This window comes from Syngnathus floridae, chromosome 2 (genome assembly GCF_059516105.1).
Source record: "Syngnathus floridae isolate MCC-2025c chromosome 2, RoL_Sflo_1.0, whole genome shotgun sequence".
In the NCBI taxonomy this organism is placed as follows: Eukaryota; Metazoa; Chordata; class Actinopteri; order Syngnathiformes; family Syngnathidae; genus Syngnathus; species Syngnathus floridae.
In genome coordinates this window covers 19,121,188-19,135,971 of record NC_142414.1, presented here as the reverse complement: position 1 = coordinate 19,135,971, position 14,784 = coordinate 19,121,188, and the positions used below count along the sequence as shown (strand labels likewise).

The 14,784-nt window shown below is 42.5% G+C and overlaps 1 protein-coding gene across 1 annotated transcript in view; it reads right to left on the bottom strand.

Annotated features, from left to right (window-relative positions):
• itga5 (integrin, alpha 5 (fibronectin receptor, alpha polypeptide)) overlaps nt 1-13,595 on the bottom strand; it is a 31,169-nt gene extending 17,574 nt beyond the window's left edge. The window contains exons 1-2 of the mRNA XM_088368795.1: nt 13,154-13,595; nt 3,515-3,645 (exon numbers count right to left, since the gene is read on the bottom strand). Coding sequence (XP_088224921.1) covers nt 3,515-3,645; nt 13,154-13,359 — 337 coding nt within the window. The 5' untranslated portion in view covers nt 13,360-13,595. The remainder of the gene's footprint in view (nt 1-3,514; nt 3,646-13,153) is intronic.
• Nucleotides 13,596-14,784: the final 1,189 nt, after the last annotated feature.

Here is a 14,784-nt window from a genome sequence, read left to right as displayed (position 1 = left end):
GGTCATCATTCTTTGTTTCGACACACTTTTGCCTCAAGCTCTCCGTTTTGACGTCCACTTCAGTTCTATGTCCGTTCCAAATAAATGCACAATTCCGTTTCCGACGCTGACTATCCCTCGAGGATCCACATCATAATCTTGAGCAAAACAACAATATTCATTTAATACAATAGTCATTTAATACCCCATCTGCAGCTTTTTCTCATGACTGTTTAGGTTTCCCGAGGTGAATCAGTTCTAAGTAAACAATTGAGGAACAAGAGCAAGGCTTCAAAGGGCTCCTTGCAAGCATGTTACTTCAGCTAATATCTATTTGCTGGAGTCATTAAGAACACACCACCGTATTTTCATAACTCACAGGTATCAGCATGGATAACTCAATGAAAACATGGAGCGTAAGAGGCTGTGTATCTTTAGTTCCTGTTACCAAGACAACCAACACAACAAAGTGTAGCATATTAGTTCTCTTTTTTTTTCCTGACATGAACAAGTCCTGTTTGGTCCAGTTTGGCCACCCACCATATAGCACATGCTGTTGTACCTCCAGTCCACTTGGGCACAGTATTGCATGCCATAATTATTTGTTGACACAAAGGAAGAAGCTTTAATGCATTAATGCATCAGCATAATTTTGTTTTCTCTGATGACAATCCATTCAATGTTTGTTCGTTTGCCAATGATAATAATTGTGAGGAAAATGTGCATTATCTAATGTCGATCTAATCCTTGAGATTGCATCCATGGGGAAATAAAGATCTTGAGATACTTCTGATAACTCATAACTTGTGATAAATCATCATTGAGATGAGAACAAAACATGATTGATTTTCTACTTGGAATGGACCTAATAGCCAAAGATGTAAATGCTCGGGCTTGCCTAATGGATTTGAGCTCATTACTGACATTACTCACAGAGGGGACACATTAATACATCACCATTACTGAACATGAAGGGAGGAAGGGGGAGGTGAGAGGCGTGTTTTGAATTGTGGGGCTAAATGACTTTTATAGAAGCCTTCCATTTCATCAGGCTAATTTGAGCAGGAGCAAGTGTCACTGTAACCAGCAATAAAAAGTTGTGTTTGTCTTGAGGCGGGCGGTAAGCTGGAGTCACGTGGACAACTATAAGATGAAAAGAATAGAGATTCCAAAAGGCGATAGCGTGGAAACAGGCCATTCAAAACATGACATGTGACTTCTGGGGGGCTGCTTTGTGCCTGACCAAGCTTCTCCCGGGACAGGACCTGCTGTGTGGGGGTGCGCCGGTAAACGCACACACCATTAGACGGACGGATGTGTTGCCTTTGACTGTGTGAGTGTGTTTGTGTGTGTGAGTGGGTTAGAAGACAAATGGTCAAATTCACTCATCACATGCCCTGTGTTTGGCGGGGCTGCTCCCCCTAGTCCTCTTCCTTTCCTCCCATCCTGAATGGGATCCTCTCGCAGGCTCTTTGGTGCCCTGGCCCACCACACCTCCTCTCCCAACCATAGTCAGGCTCTTATCTCAAAGGCAGAGGAAGTGGATGGGAGGGGGACACTTTGACCCAATTAGTTGGGCTAATTAAGTCGGTCGATGGCCTGTGGGTCAGAGCTCAAACTCACCAAGCGTTTAGATACCATCACTGACACACAAAAATGTCAGAGCACTTTTTTTTTTACATTGGGCATAAGACTCAATGAATCGACTAGTTTTGTTCAACTGATAGCTGATTGTGTCAAAACTTTTGAAGTAAAAAGGCCTTCAGTACTCAGCTGTGACCAGCAGGGATGCTGCTGAGTTCCTCTCAACTAGTTTGCTTTATGTGACACATTTTGTGGATATTTTCATTTCGTGTTTTAAGTTTGACCTATGAAAGTTCACGCAATACTGATTTTACCAAGCATTGAAATCTATAGCTTTAACATTTCCCGAAAAAAATTCCACCAGCTGCTGAAGCTACTCTTACTATATATTAATATATAACATATACGGTGTTGGTATATTATCATTTTCATGAAAACCTGATGTGCTAGAGAAAGAATAATTAGGGCTAATTTGGAATCAGCGCGAAAAAAAATTTCTAGAAAAGTCTACTTGCATCTCTGATTGAAAAGAATGATAAAAATTGACCAGTGTAATCAGTGACCCTTAAACTAAGACTTCAAGTTGTGCACCTGCCAAAACCACATCATATTCAACCATCCTGTAGAAAAAGTCAAGCAAATAATGACTAGGCGAACCCGCTGTCAGACTTGTGGATCACCTCTTGGACTGTTGAAGCTGGCATACAAAGCTCGGTCACAGCTACAGTAAAAGAATTGCAACACTAAATGTCATCCATGCAACAGCTGCTTGGCGCAGAGTCGCGTGCAGATGTTTTCAGAATTCCGCCACTGGAGCACGGCTCAGCATGTCGGAACGGGCTCAGGTCACGGTAACGAGCGCTTTCGCCCCTAGATTACCCCTGACGACTCGCCTTCGCCATTAGACCTTGCGATGACATCGCTCAAGATGGCCTGCGGCCATATAACGCCATGGCTGTCCAACATTTAACACAGGAGGAAAAAAATAGTGCAAAAAGTCTCAAGAGCCAAGTGTCGTCAAATGGTCTTGTGAAACACTTACTGGAATATTACGCCGATTGTTCACGACAGACTATAAAGTCTATTTGAACCGCGGTCTCAGACTTGGAAAATAACTGCTAAGGAGTTTGTGTTTCCTCTGATTCGTCCCGTCGTCAGTCTGCTGTATTGTCTTTGAGCAAAAAAGCCTTCCGGGTCTTCTATCAGCTGCCCAAAGGAGAAGTCCATTCATTTGATCACCTTATGTCATCCTTTTAGCTCACCTGTAGGCCTTGAGTCAAGATTCCCCGTATCATGTTCACCGGTCCCGCAAACACAGCTTTGTCTTACTTATTTGTTGATTTGTTTCTTATCTCTTTAAACCTTCTCAAACATGACTTGGGGGAAGGAAGCAAAGAGCATCCTTCAAAAGCTGCTCCTCTACAGCCAATTAGCTTTTCCCAGACATAAACAGGATAAAAATTACTTGTCAGGAACTGACATAACCGATAAGAATCCAGTGGAGCGGAAAAAATGAGGCCGACCACAACCTGGTGCTGAAGGAGGAGTCTTTCCCGTCAACAAAGCTCAAGTCTACACAAAGGCAGGTCAAGATGTTGGTGCTCAGTCCTGTCAGCTCAAACAAACTCAACAGAGGAAAAAAAAAAAAGATTTGAACCCAGAACATTTGATTATGAAGCAGATGTGCAAATCACTACCATACTATCCACTTAGCAGAGTATGAGTAATACAATGTGTCTGGATTTAACTTTAACTACAGTAATTAGATGGTTCATAATTCCACTTTTGGTTAGACTAACCCAATAATCTGATTTGTCATATAAGCATAATGAGTGTTTTTTCTCTTTGACCGTGGTACAAAATAAAATGCAAATTTGAACTGTTTAGTTTCATTCTACTCTATCTAATCTCAATTGTAGATGTTAGCAAGCATGTCAGTCACGACACTTACCTTTTGTGTCAAATTCGATAGTGTGGCAATCGGTTTGGCCGAGGCTCCAGGGACAGTAGGAGACGGAGCCTCCCTCAACAATGCCGATTTGCTCGGTGTGAGCCTTGGGAGCGCCCACCACCACGCTGGCACTAAACGGGACACAGTGGAAGGACATTCATCAAAATGTTTGTCAAGATCTTTACTACACAGCATCTTTATAATCTTGATTTAGAAGTTCTATGCTTCGCAGATTTTTAGAACTCTTAATCACTGCTTTTCTGAGGTAATTAGTAGTAATCATAAATAGACATCATACAGTTACTTACTAACCGTGGTTCCTCAGCCAAGAGAATCAAATTGAACTTTGTCATTGTTGTCAAAGAGATGCAGCGTGCAATTTAACTGCTATATCATTTTATTGTAGCGAAACAACAAAATTTACTGTAAACACAGCAAGTTGTAGAATGTTAGCGGTCATGGGTTGGGAGACCACAAGGGGGATGTGGTTGAGTTTAAGGACAATATGGTTGCTGTGGTTTTCAAAATCCATTTTCGACAACTGATGGAATATAAACACCAGAGTTTACTATTTTGTAAACTAAGCAGACTTATTTCATCACTCCATGTGGCTCTCAAATGCGACGTCCCCCCCCCAACTCTTACTGGTTGGTGTGAAATCAGACTCACAAGGAGAAAACATTGCGCCCAGTGGGGAATTGTGGACAGAAAAAAAAAAAGGACAGACAGGCTAAGTGGAGTCATGCTCTTGTTTTCCCAGCTGTGACATACTGACATGAATGAAGGGCTAAAACACGAGCAAATACTTTTCTGGGTATTCTACAATCTATTTAGTAGTATGCTACATGTGGGACAATTAAACCGCAACCTTTCTGATTCTGGGGTGGTCTGTCGGCATACGGATAGGCATTTGATCAATTATGAAGAAAATATTGATATAGATCAATTTTCTGAAAAATCAATTAAGTCGTTTTTGCATCAACAAAGAAAGAACAAAAATCTAAATATCGCTCACACTCTGTGCAATAAATGTCTACAGGTCACAAGAAGAAAGTCTTTTGCTTAGAATTAGCACGTTAACATATGATAATGTCCACTTGCCACAGCCATTAGCTCAATGTGGAACACTTGACCTGACAAGCATCACTAACATTGAAGTGGCAGACATGGGAATGCTGAGGGCAAACAATTTCAGGGAAGTGCACTCTTTCCTGCCTCCGATCTTCCACATGTGCACCAGCAGCATTTACAGTTTTTTGACCAAACGTGGCATTCTGGCCGCCCTGGAGGCTTCCTCCTCATGCAAGAGTGACCTCGTAATCTTGACAGATCAGTCCCAATGGGGAACCTCTGTGTGTCTCATATCATGGAGTTTAAAGTCACACTTGAAAAAAAAAAAAAAGGATACAAGGAAAACCATCACTCAAAGTTGTATTATTTATGATGACCTCAGCACCTGTGAAATAATCTACTTCACAGGCACTTCCTGGAGAGCGACTTTGTTGTCATCCGAACTCACACACCAATATGGGGTATAAATTCAAATCACACACATCTGTTCAAGGTTTGCTGGAGACTACTTTGCAGAAGAGGCTCACCTCTAAGGCTTCAAAGATACCCATCTCCCTTATTCTTGTAGAATTAATATTTCTTAAAAATGCATGCATTAAAAGAACCTAGCCATTTGGAAATACATGTTGTGTTCGTTAGCTCGTCATTTAACGCAATCTAAAGCAACAACAGTACTTATATGTGCGCGTCAATGGTGGTTTTTCTCTATAGGTGCCCTGTGTCTGACTTCTACCAGTCCAGACTGTGGTGGTCCATAAAGTCCAAAACGTTAGAGAGAAATCAGGTAAGTAATTGTGACACAATATAAGTGGTGAAAACAAAAACTAAAGGGAGTAAATGGATTTATTTTCTCTGAGGCCCTCCCTAAGCACCTTGAGAACAAATAAAAAAAAATCTTGGATTCATATAAACACTCAAAATGTATGCAATGCTTTTTCCTCAATAAAAGGTTTTATGGAAATCTGTAAAGTAGGTTTCCTGCTAATCCAGCTACCTAACAAAATTGTAAGCTAAAACAAAACATAACGACTTGTCCTCATCTGTTTTGAGTAAAAAGGCAGCATACTGTAAGTTCAATTAAACCACTTTTGTTGATATCATCTACCGTCTAAAAAAACGTAACTGAGCAGCTTTTCGAAATAAGAATATCAGAAAAAGCGAGCAGCTTTAATCAGCACTAAGCAGGAATTTGACACAAGCATTCATTTAGCACAACATGATAGTCATCAAAAAGAAAAAGCAAGCATTTTTAATCAGCACTAAGCAGGAATTTGACACAAGCAACCATTTAGCACAACATGATAGTCATCAAAAAGTGCTTTACAGTGAATGCGGATTCAACATTTAATGACCTGATATCTACTGGGGGGATCAGTAGAGCTCGCAGGGTGTTCCCGCCCCTTTCCTATTCCTTCAATTATCTATTGTTGTCAACAAGTAGAGCTTTGGTATGATTAGCATTTAATATAGCTCTGTCTGCATGACAAATTCCTTTGGTGCAAGTGAGGGGCGTCGCCACAGTTCTCGAGCTATGCAAATATGCGGCACCCGCTGGGGGCCAGTGACCTGACCCACGGCTCGATGGAGGTGGCAGGTCTAGACCGAGAGAGACGGGATTGCGCTTTTGTCTCAGTATCTTAGCGTTGTTTTATGGCTGTGTGTTTTTATGACAACCGTTAGCTAAAAAGAAGAAGAAATAAAAATCGCTCTGGTTTCTAAGTACAATTCAGACGAAGGTGTAGTGTGGGTGCAAGGACAGTAGTTGGTGTTATAGATGGGTCACAATTTTTGGACAGTAAAGCATTGCTATCAAGGAAGAGTAAGAAATATTTAAAAAGCCTGGAAAAACAAGTGTTCCTCTTGTTTTAGAGACACGTCAAAAAGAAAGATGTCCTCCATTGTTGAATGCGTAGCTTCTCTTAAATTAATTAGCAACTTACTCTGTCGACACGCTCATGTTTTCTTTACACCCCCCCCTACACACACACCCATACCCACACACACACAAGCAGTTGCCGTTGCAAAAACTGTGGTGAACTGAAGTGGACCATGGCATTGCCTCACTCCCCTCAAAAAATATAATTGTCTCCCACCCAGCTAGGATGCTGACATCAGCCTAACCATCACTGTAAGAGAAAAAAACACATTTGTGCCAGTTGGCGTCAAAACTAGTTAAGTAGACTTAAGAATGCTCTCAGTGAGCCATCGACGCAAACCAACAGAGAGCATTTTAGTCTGTAACAGTATGAGCCTACTTAATGCAAGTAACTTCTAAGCAGTTGAAAACTAATGGAATTGATTCAACTTTGTACGCGACATGCACGTTTTCTTTTTGTAGCCAAGTGGCAGACACGCGAGCTTCAGCCTGTGCAGTCAGACGAATGTCTCGATTCCTCTCAGAGTAGAGGCCAGACGGAAGCTGCTCAAGTCCTCACGCTGCCATATGGGGACACATGGAGTCGCACGGACACACATACACACACACACACACACGCACACACACACACATTGCGGCTGATGAGAGTAGCAGTGTCTGGCGGGATGGTGTGTGCAGACTACAGAGAGTCTACTGTGCTCTGCACAAACCACATTTCGCTTCTGTCAGATTGACCTGCGAATTGCCGATAAATGACAAGTTGGAAATCTTCTTTTACAATTTTGGACATCACGACAGATCTGAGGCACACGCCTGACATCTTGATTAGATAAACAGCCTAGTGCGTCACGGATAGAGCTGATCTTACTATCCACACAAAATCATTTCCTCTCTATTCTGTGGTTTGGAAAGAGTCAAAGCATCACAACTTGCAGTGGAACCCACATATTCCCTGTTCGACATCCATAAATGTGCCCATTTGCGGATCAGCGGCAAAGAAAAGTCTGAATTTTTTTTTATTTTCATGGGAAGGTACTGTCTACAGTACATTGGGCATGATATAAATCTAAAAATGGCTGTGTTAGATGATTATTCTAGCGATAACTGTAACGTCAGCCCAGCAGCCTGCGAAGCAGCGGAGTTTCCCAACAGCACAGCAGCGTCAGCAAAATTAATGTCTGTAACTTATCTTCCTCCCTTTGCAGTCATGTGATCATCGGCTAACACCGAATTGCAACATAACCGTAATTCTTTAGCAACGTACTATTACAACATATTAACATTTGGAATTATGGAATCATGTTTCAGGAAAAGAGTGGCTTGAATTTGATTTATTTCTGCTAAATTCTACACATCGTAAGTCGTACATTTTACTACTTCAATCGATTTTTGATTGCATTTACACAATCTACACGCCATAGGAAACAAATGTTAATGTCCTTTTAGAAAACCTATACATATCCCAATTTCTTCAATTTGACCCATGTGATCTACTCAAAGGGAACATTTGTTCTCGAGCTCAGCCCCCAATGCCCAGTGAATAGCAGGGTTCCACCTTACTATACTTTTGGGACACATAAACAGTGTGTCTGCAAATCATAGCAAATAAAATACTTAATAGTTGAGCTAACATACACCACAGTGGTTAACAAAGTATTCATTGCAGCTAATGGAACCAGAACAGTACCAATTATATATGCCAAATTTTCTCACCATTGATTTAGACTGGGAAGTAATAGCTGGTAGAACATCTGTTCTCACCACTTAGCAAAACAAATACCATACATGTCATTGGAAATAGAAGTATTTAGCATGTACCAAATGTGGCTGGAAGACTCCTAGCAGGGCATCCGCCAGTTTATGTATTTCGTTACAGAACAGGTCTAGTATCAAGTTGAGCATCTATGTCATTTGGGCCATTTGTTTAATATGACAAAGTTACTAGTACCATTAGTTGCGCCAATGTTTTGTAGCCATTACACACACACAAAACTGTGACCTTGCAGTAGTTGTGCATTAAACCTGGCAGCTGTTTTGGAAAACCGGCGACTGTGTTAATAAGCAACAAGAGGAAAAACATTGCAATGATTTGTGAGGTTGCCAGTGAATGTACAGCAAAGTGCCTGCCCCCACCCCTATAAAATACCCCCTAGCACCAATTCTTTCACGGGCCCCTAAAGTTCTCCTGCAGTGCTGGTAGTTCACACCTCACTACAATGACCACGTCAGGGGTCCGAGTCGTCTCACCTAAGCATAGAGAGGCTGTTGTATTAAATAAGGTGGGGGCGGGGGAAGCAGCTGTTGAAACAGCCTCCAGCACACACAAACATTCACAGTAATGGCCACAGTGGCTCATCTCCATGTCAAATATGGCCAAACTATGACCGTGCCATTTGAATGCTAAATATAGGACAGCCCATATCAGATTACCATCACTGATGAGTGACTCATTGGGGGGGGTGTCTGGGGGTCAGGCTCTTGGTGCTGCCAATGTGCCGTATGAGGCGAGTCGGCCCTCCTGACGACCAGCCAACTCCCAGACATGACATCCCAGGGGCATTCCCAAACTCAAACGTGATGGCAGACCTTTAAAAAAAAATTTTGGGGGGGGCGGGGGTTTAATCACACAGCGTCACCGTACTCAAACACAGGCTCACTATCGACAAGACTTCTTTTCCCCTAGTTCATACCATACGAAATGACACAGGAGCTTTGTGTTTGGAACAAACGCAGCAGTGTGGCAGCAGTCACGTCTTTGGTGGTATCGAACAGCACTGTGGCAAAGCTTGACATTTTAAGCACAGTTACAGCATTGACTTAAGGAAGAAAAAGTCACGCTGAAAATTTGCCTCCAACAGAAGGGAGTAAAGACAAAGCACCCATTGTGTGTGTGCGCGCGTGTGTGTGTGTGTGCGTATTAAGTGTATGCAGGTATAGTTTGGAAACACACTCATACAAAGTACGGCAATGATAGCAATCAGGTTCGCGAGGAAGCTCACCCATGTAGAAAAGCACAACATTGCCATTTTAGTGAACTAACTGGACCTTGGTCTTACGTCAATATTAGCTTAACGAAACCTGTCTGCAAAGGTCAATTTTGGCAAAGGGGGACTGGGTTAAAGCGATGACCTCAATATGTTTTGGTCAGACATTGGTGACGTGGAAGTGAGACTATTTACATGACCCAATCCTATTAAAAAGGTTGTTAAAACATCTAAAAGGGCACTCAAAACATGACTAAAAACATGTAATGTGCTTGCCGGGCAAGGTTTTGCTTAATTCACCTGATAAATAAAACTTGTTTACAAACTGTTTGTTGTAACCATCTGATAGCTAAGCTTGCGAGCTGGGGAGACGTCTCTCCAGGTCAAGTTGGCAAAGTAATGAGAGGTATTGAATCACTGCTGACATGGGCTTGATTGACAGTCGTCCTTAACTGTTTAATTTATTGCTCATTAGCTTAGATTCATTCTGACTCAAGTCCTAAAATTCTTATTCACCGATTGCCCACTCGAATCTCAATTCGAATCACTACAGAATTTGTGCACAGCCCTAGTCTTGTGTAAACGCAGGATCAGTTTTCATACACTCCCAGGCAAGTCTGTTATTTCTTATTACAACAGCCCTTGACCTCCGCACCCTGACGACTAACATCTCAGTACAATGCACTCCCGAATCCGCAGTCACTGCAGAGTCAGTCACAAATGTAGGTCTACTACATACTGCTATGTAATTTGGGTTACACTATAGTCCTTTGTTCATAGAATTTTGCTTCTCACTTTACTTTGCATCATCAGTGGCTTTTGACCTCACAAACGGAGCAAAACACCCAACAACACACTTCAACATTTTGCAGAAAGTCTTCCAAAGGATTGACGGTTAAACAAGATGTTAGGCCAGGGACCATATAAGGATGAAATGTGTCCCAATACTTTTGTCGGCAACCCATTTGCCAACTCCGGTTTCCCATCTTCCGGACTTAATACCGAGGCCTTCTTCCTTGGTGGGCCGCCTGCCAGCCTCCCAGTTTAATTTTATTACGTAAAGCCAGAGGGCATGACAAGCACTACATACATAAACCTTTTGTCAGTCTCAAAGTGGGAGAAAGTACGCCTTTGTGTTTGCAAGCCTGGCGTCCCATTTATGGATGTGGCGGAGACTCCAACCACAACACACGCATTTGGACACACACATCTGGCAATTTGTCAAACACAGACATATTTTTATTGCCAAGGTTGGAGCCAGAGCCGTTCAACTCATCCCGACAGGGAGAGACTCCTCCGCACGTAACCCTCGCATGACCCCCGGCTCGGGATTCCTGCGACTCCCCCACTTGCTGTGTCTCCACTGCACTGGTAAGATTTCGCAATTAGGCAAGTTCGGCAACTACGCTTTTCTTAATTGTTGCAACATTCTTATCTATCACACAAGGTTCTACACATACCAATTTTTAAGTGTGAATTCTGGTTTCCTGTCAACCTCAGGCAAAATAGAAAGAGAAAGAAAGATGACCGATCACATTGATCCTGTCACTTGAGCTCAATACAAGCTATCGACAGCCATGTCAAGCAAATACACCATCAGTGAGAATATCTGGAAGCCTGAGAACGCAAACATTTGAAATCAGGTGTCAAAGATAAAGTTGATGAAAACGTTATCATGAAGACGGTTGTCTTTGAGAACAACCTAACAGGTGTTCAGTGTGGAAGGATACATCACAACCACAACAACATTGGTGTTGCATGCATTTAGGGTGTTTGTGCTGCTCAACATACTTATTACTTCATGCCATCAAAGTGTAGATTTTCTTTGCAGCTCTTGCAACCATCATATTATGGAGATTAAATGTATGAATAGTAAGGTCCGGGGGCCCACATACGGCCCGTCCACAGTCTTCTAATTTTGCCTAAAGTTTTGTAATTTATGTCAATAGACACCATATCTACATATAAAGAATATGCTTTTTCTAAATACATTACAAATTATATTGACAACAGAGTGAGTGAGTGAGTGAGTGAGTGAGTGAGTGAGTGAGTGAGTGAGTGAGTGAGTGAGTGAGTGAGTGAGTGAGTGAGTGAGTGAGTGAGTGAGTGAGTGAGTGAGTGAGTGAGTGAGTGAGTGAGTGAGTGAGTGAGTGAGTGAGTCGTCTGCAATTGCCTAACCAAACTTGAGCAAACTGATATTTTCAGGAAGAATGTGCTTATAAAGAACACAACTTTGCAGATAAAATTCATAAGCATAAATTACTTTTAAAGACAAATTTTATCTTTACAAAGTTCAGCTGTGATTTTTCTTCATTTTACATTGACAGTGTTGATTTAAGAAGGTCACTAGCGATATGTACAGAATATCAACAAGGTGTATTGCAAAGCTGGTTTTATGCCAACTATTAGCCCAGCATGCGTATTCGGGTTTTTTTTGTATCCTCTATCCAGACAGTATGAGACAATGGTCTTCCAAAAATGAAGCTTTTCACTCAACCCACAGTAAAAAAACTTCAATCTTTTACTCGCTTCTTGTCATACAAACATACCCTAATCTGCTCACTCACTTTGGAGTAAGCTTTCTAGTAAGCCTCTTTGTTTCATCTTTCCCCTCAGGCGAAGCGTCGCGCCGCATTAAAAGTTCAATCATCAATAAGATGACGTCTCCTCATCCTTAATGAGGTGAAGAGAGATGATGGGGAGGCCAGACAGAGTGTGTGAGGAGGGGGAAGGTCTGAGAGGTGGGTGAATTAAAAAGCCCTGCCGGATGACATCAGTTTATGAGGTCGTACGAAGGTGGAGGGAGAGGGGAAACGCTGCAGTGAGGCAAGTTTTTCGTCCTAAATCATCAAATCTTCCCAGGCAGACGGATAGCGGCTCTTTTAAAGAGTCAGTAAGGACTAGGAGATGAGTGGTGGGATGATGGTGGAAAAGGGGGGGGGGGGGGGGGGGGGGGGGTCGAACTCATGTCAGGGTAGAATGGGGAGGATGAGGAAGGAGAAAATTAGCTGTTGGACACGTTCACGCAGGAAGTCAGATTATTCCTGAATCCTGAGTGTAACATTTTGGCGGCTAATGATGATTACAATTGCAGGAGTTTACATCCAAGCCTCATTTAACTTTACTAGCAGAGAAGCACACCCAACAAAAAGCACCAGTCAGCAAATCTGAGCCATTCCTTCCTACTTAACATTTGCAACACCTAATAAAAGAATACACCATCTGTCTGCATATAATATAGTACAAATAATCAAAACATTTTATGTATAATTAAGGCCCATTGAAATGCAGTGGAGAAAAATAACAGTTAAACCCCCTAAATTATATATTTAAAAAGTCATATAAACATTCAATACATGGAAAATTGAGTCCCCAAATGATCTGCAAATTATTAAAACTGATCACCAATTATGCATAAAAATAAATGCCGATTCGATCCAACTGATCAAATCTGCGTAAAGTCTACTCTCCACTACAGTACACAAACTGAAAGAATTCCAACAGAGGGATCAGCTGAGCTGGAGAGCATCACAACCAGGAGCGCCATGCACACTTAAAAGGCTTCTCTAAAGATGAGTGGCAGTATGAGGGAACAAATATGGATTAAATTGAGTTTATTTATTTGAGATTGTCAAGGGGGCGGGCATACAAATTAGGGTCATAATAATCATACATTGATAGATGTGTGGCGGTCTTTTATAAACTCACCTGGCGGAGTCAGCCAAATAAAAGTCGACCGCGTATCCAAAGTAGCTTCCGTTGTCCCCACTGTAAACAGACGGGTTTTCCACGTCCAGATTGAAGGCTCCACATCCAGGAAGAAAAGCGAGCAGAAGCCCGGCGAGGCACAGCAGCGAGCGGGCCACGAGAGCGCCCGTCCCCGGCGTCTTTGAGCGAGCTCGCCCCGGGAACATTTTGACGGAAAGTGGGAGGGGAATTGCAAAACTGGTGCACGTCTTGCACTCTTCTAGAAAATAATGTCTTCTCGAGTAAACTAAAAACAAAAGCGAAGCTACAACTGCATCCCCTTGACTTGGATCCAAGCAAACCACAGGGTGAGTGCGTTCGTGAACGCACCGTCAGCTCTTGTGCGCAATCCAGACCCACGCCTCTTCACGAATGAGCTCCAAGACCCACGCCTCCTTGTCTTTCTCTAATCAAACTTACAGCAGGGAGTTCCCACAGCCGGGAACCAAAAGTTTGGAAGAGTGGGAGGAGGAGCCTGTGATTCCCTGCGAGAAGAAAAAAACTTTTCACAGTCCATCCACTAATCATTGTTTACCTCTATGATACCATTCGCACTTTTGCGGTATACCTATCAGAGATAGGACGATGATTAACCAGCTTCACAATACTCCTTTTGATCACACTTTGAGACACAAGAGTAAATATAACCCTACACAAGTCTAACAACACTGGTCAATTGGTAATTTTGATCAGAGGTAGCTTTACGTGACCCTAAATACATTCTGGGCAGCAATTAAAAAAAAAAAATCTTGTGCAATACCTGGATCGTAATTTATAACAATGATATTTGAGAATTTTTTTTTACCTGTCGTTAATTCGAAAATATTAATAAATACATGTCTGTACCGGTTAGAAAATCCGCCTCACAGTTTAGGTGTGAACGGTATAAGTGCCCTGCGATTGGCGCATCTGTGTGGAAGATTTGAAGTCATGTTTGTATGATGACCTCATTGAACAGAATTAGGTCTGATGTGGTCTAATGGGGATTTGCGGAGGAGCAAGCGGGGGCGTTGTTCTTCTGTGACTGACTCACACGCTGGCCTGGAGGAGCACTTTCATGACGTTGGTAGAAACGACTCACTGAAGAGAGACCCTGAACACGGCGCCTGGAATGAGTGACTTCAGCTGATTCACTGGAAGCCCTCAGAGATAGAACAGAGGGCCCAAATTTGGCCGTCTGGTAGCAGCAACACAAACTCTTCCGTCCATTCTCGTATTAATAGCCGCTCCGGAACACCCCGACTCGGGCAGCAAGCTGACTGACGGCAGTAATCCGCCAAGTCTGGAGGGCCTATTCGCAGCTGTTGAGGGAGCCCCTGAAAGTTACCTCGCTAATCCTCCACGTCAAAAGCTTTTCTCAATGAAAAATACAAACTGACCGATCAAGCCGAGCAGCTGCTGTCATTTAGAGCATTCGATTACATGACAACAGCATTTCAGAGCCACAACACTCTAAATATGTATGTGAACTTTCTTTTTAGACACGTACAATATATTGCTTTAGTGGTTAGCACATCTGTGACACAGACGAGAGGGTCTGGGTTCGTGTTGTGTCTGAGGTCCGCTTGAAAGTCAGATGGAACAGTCTCCAC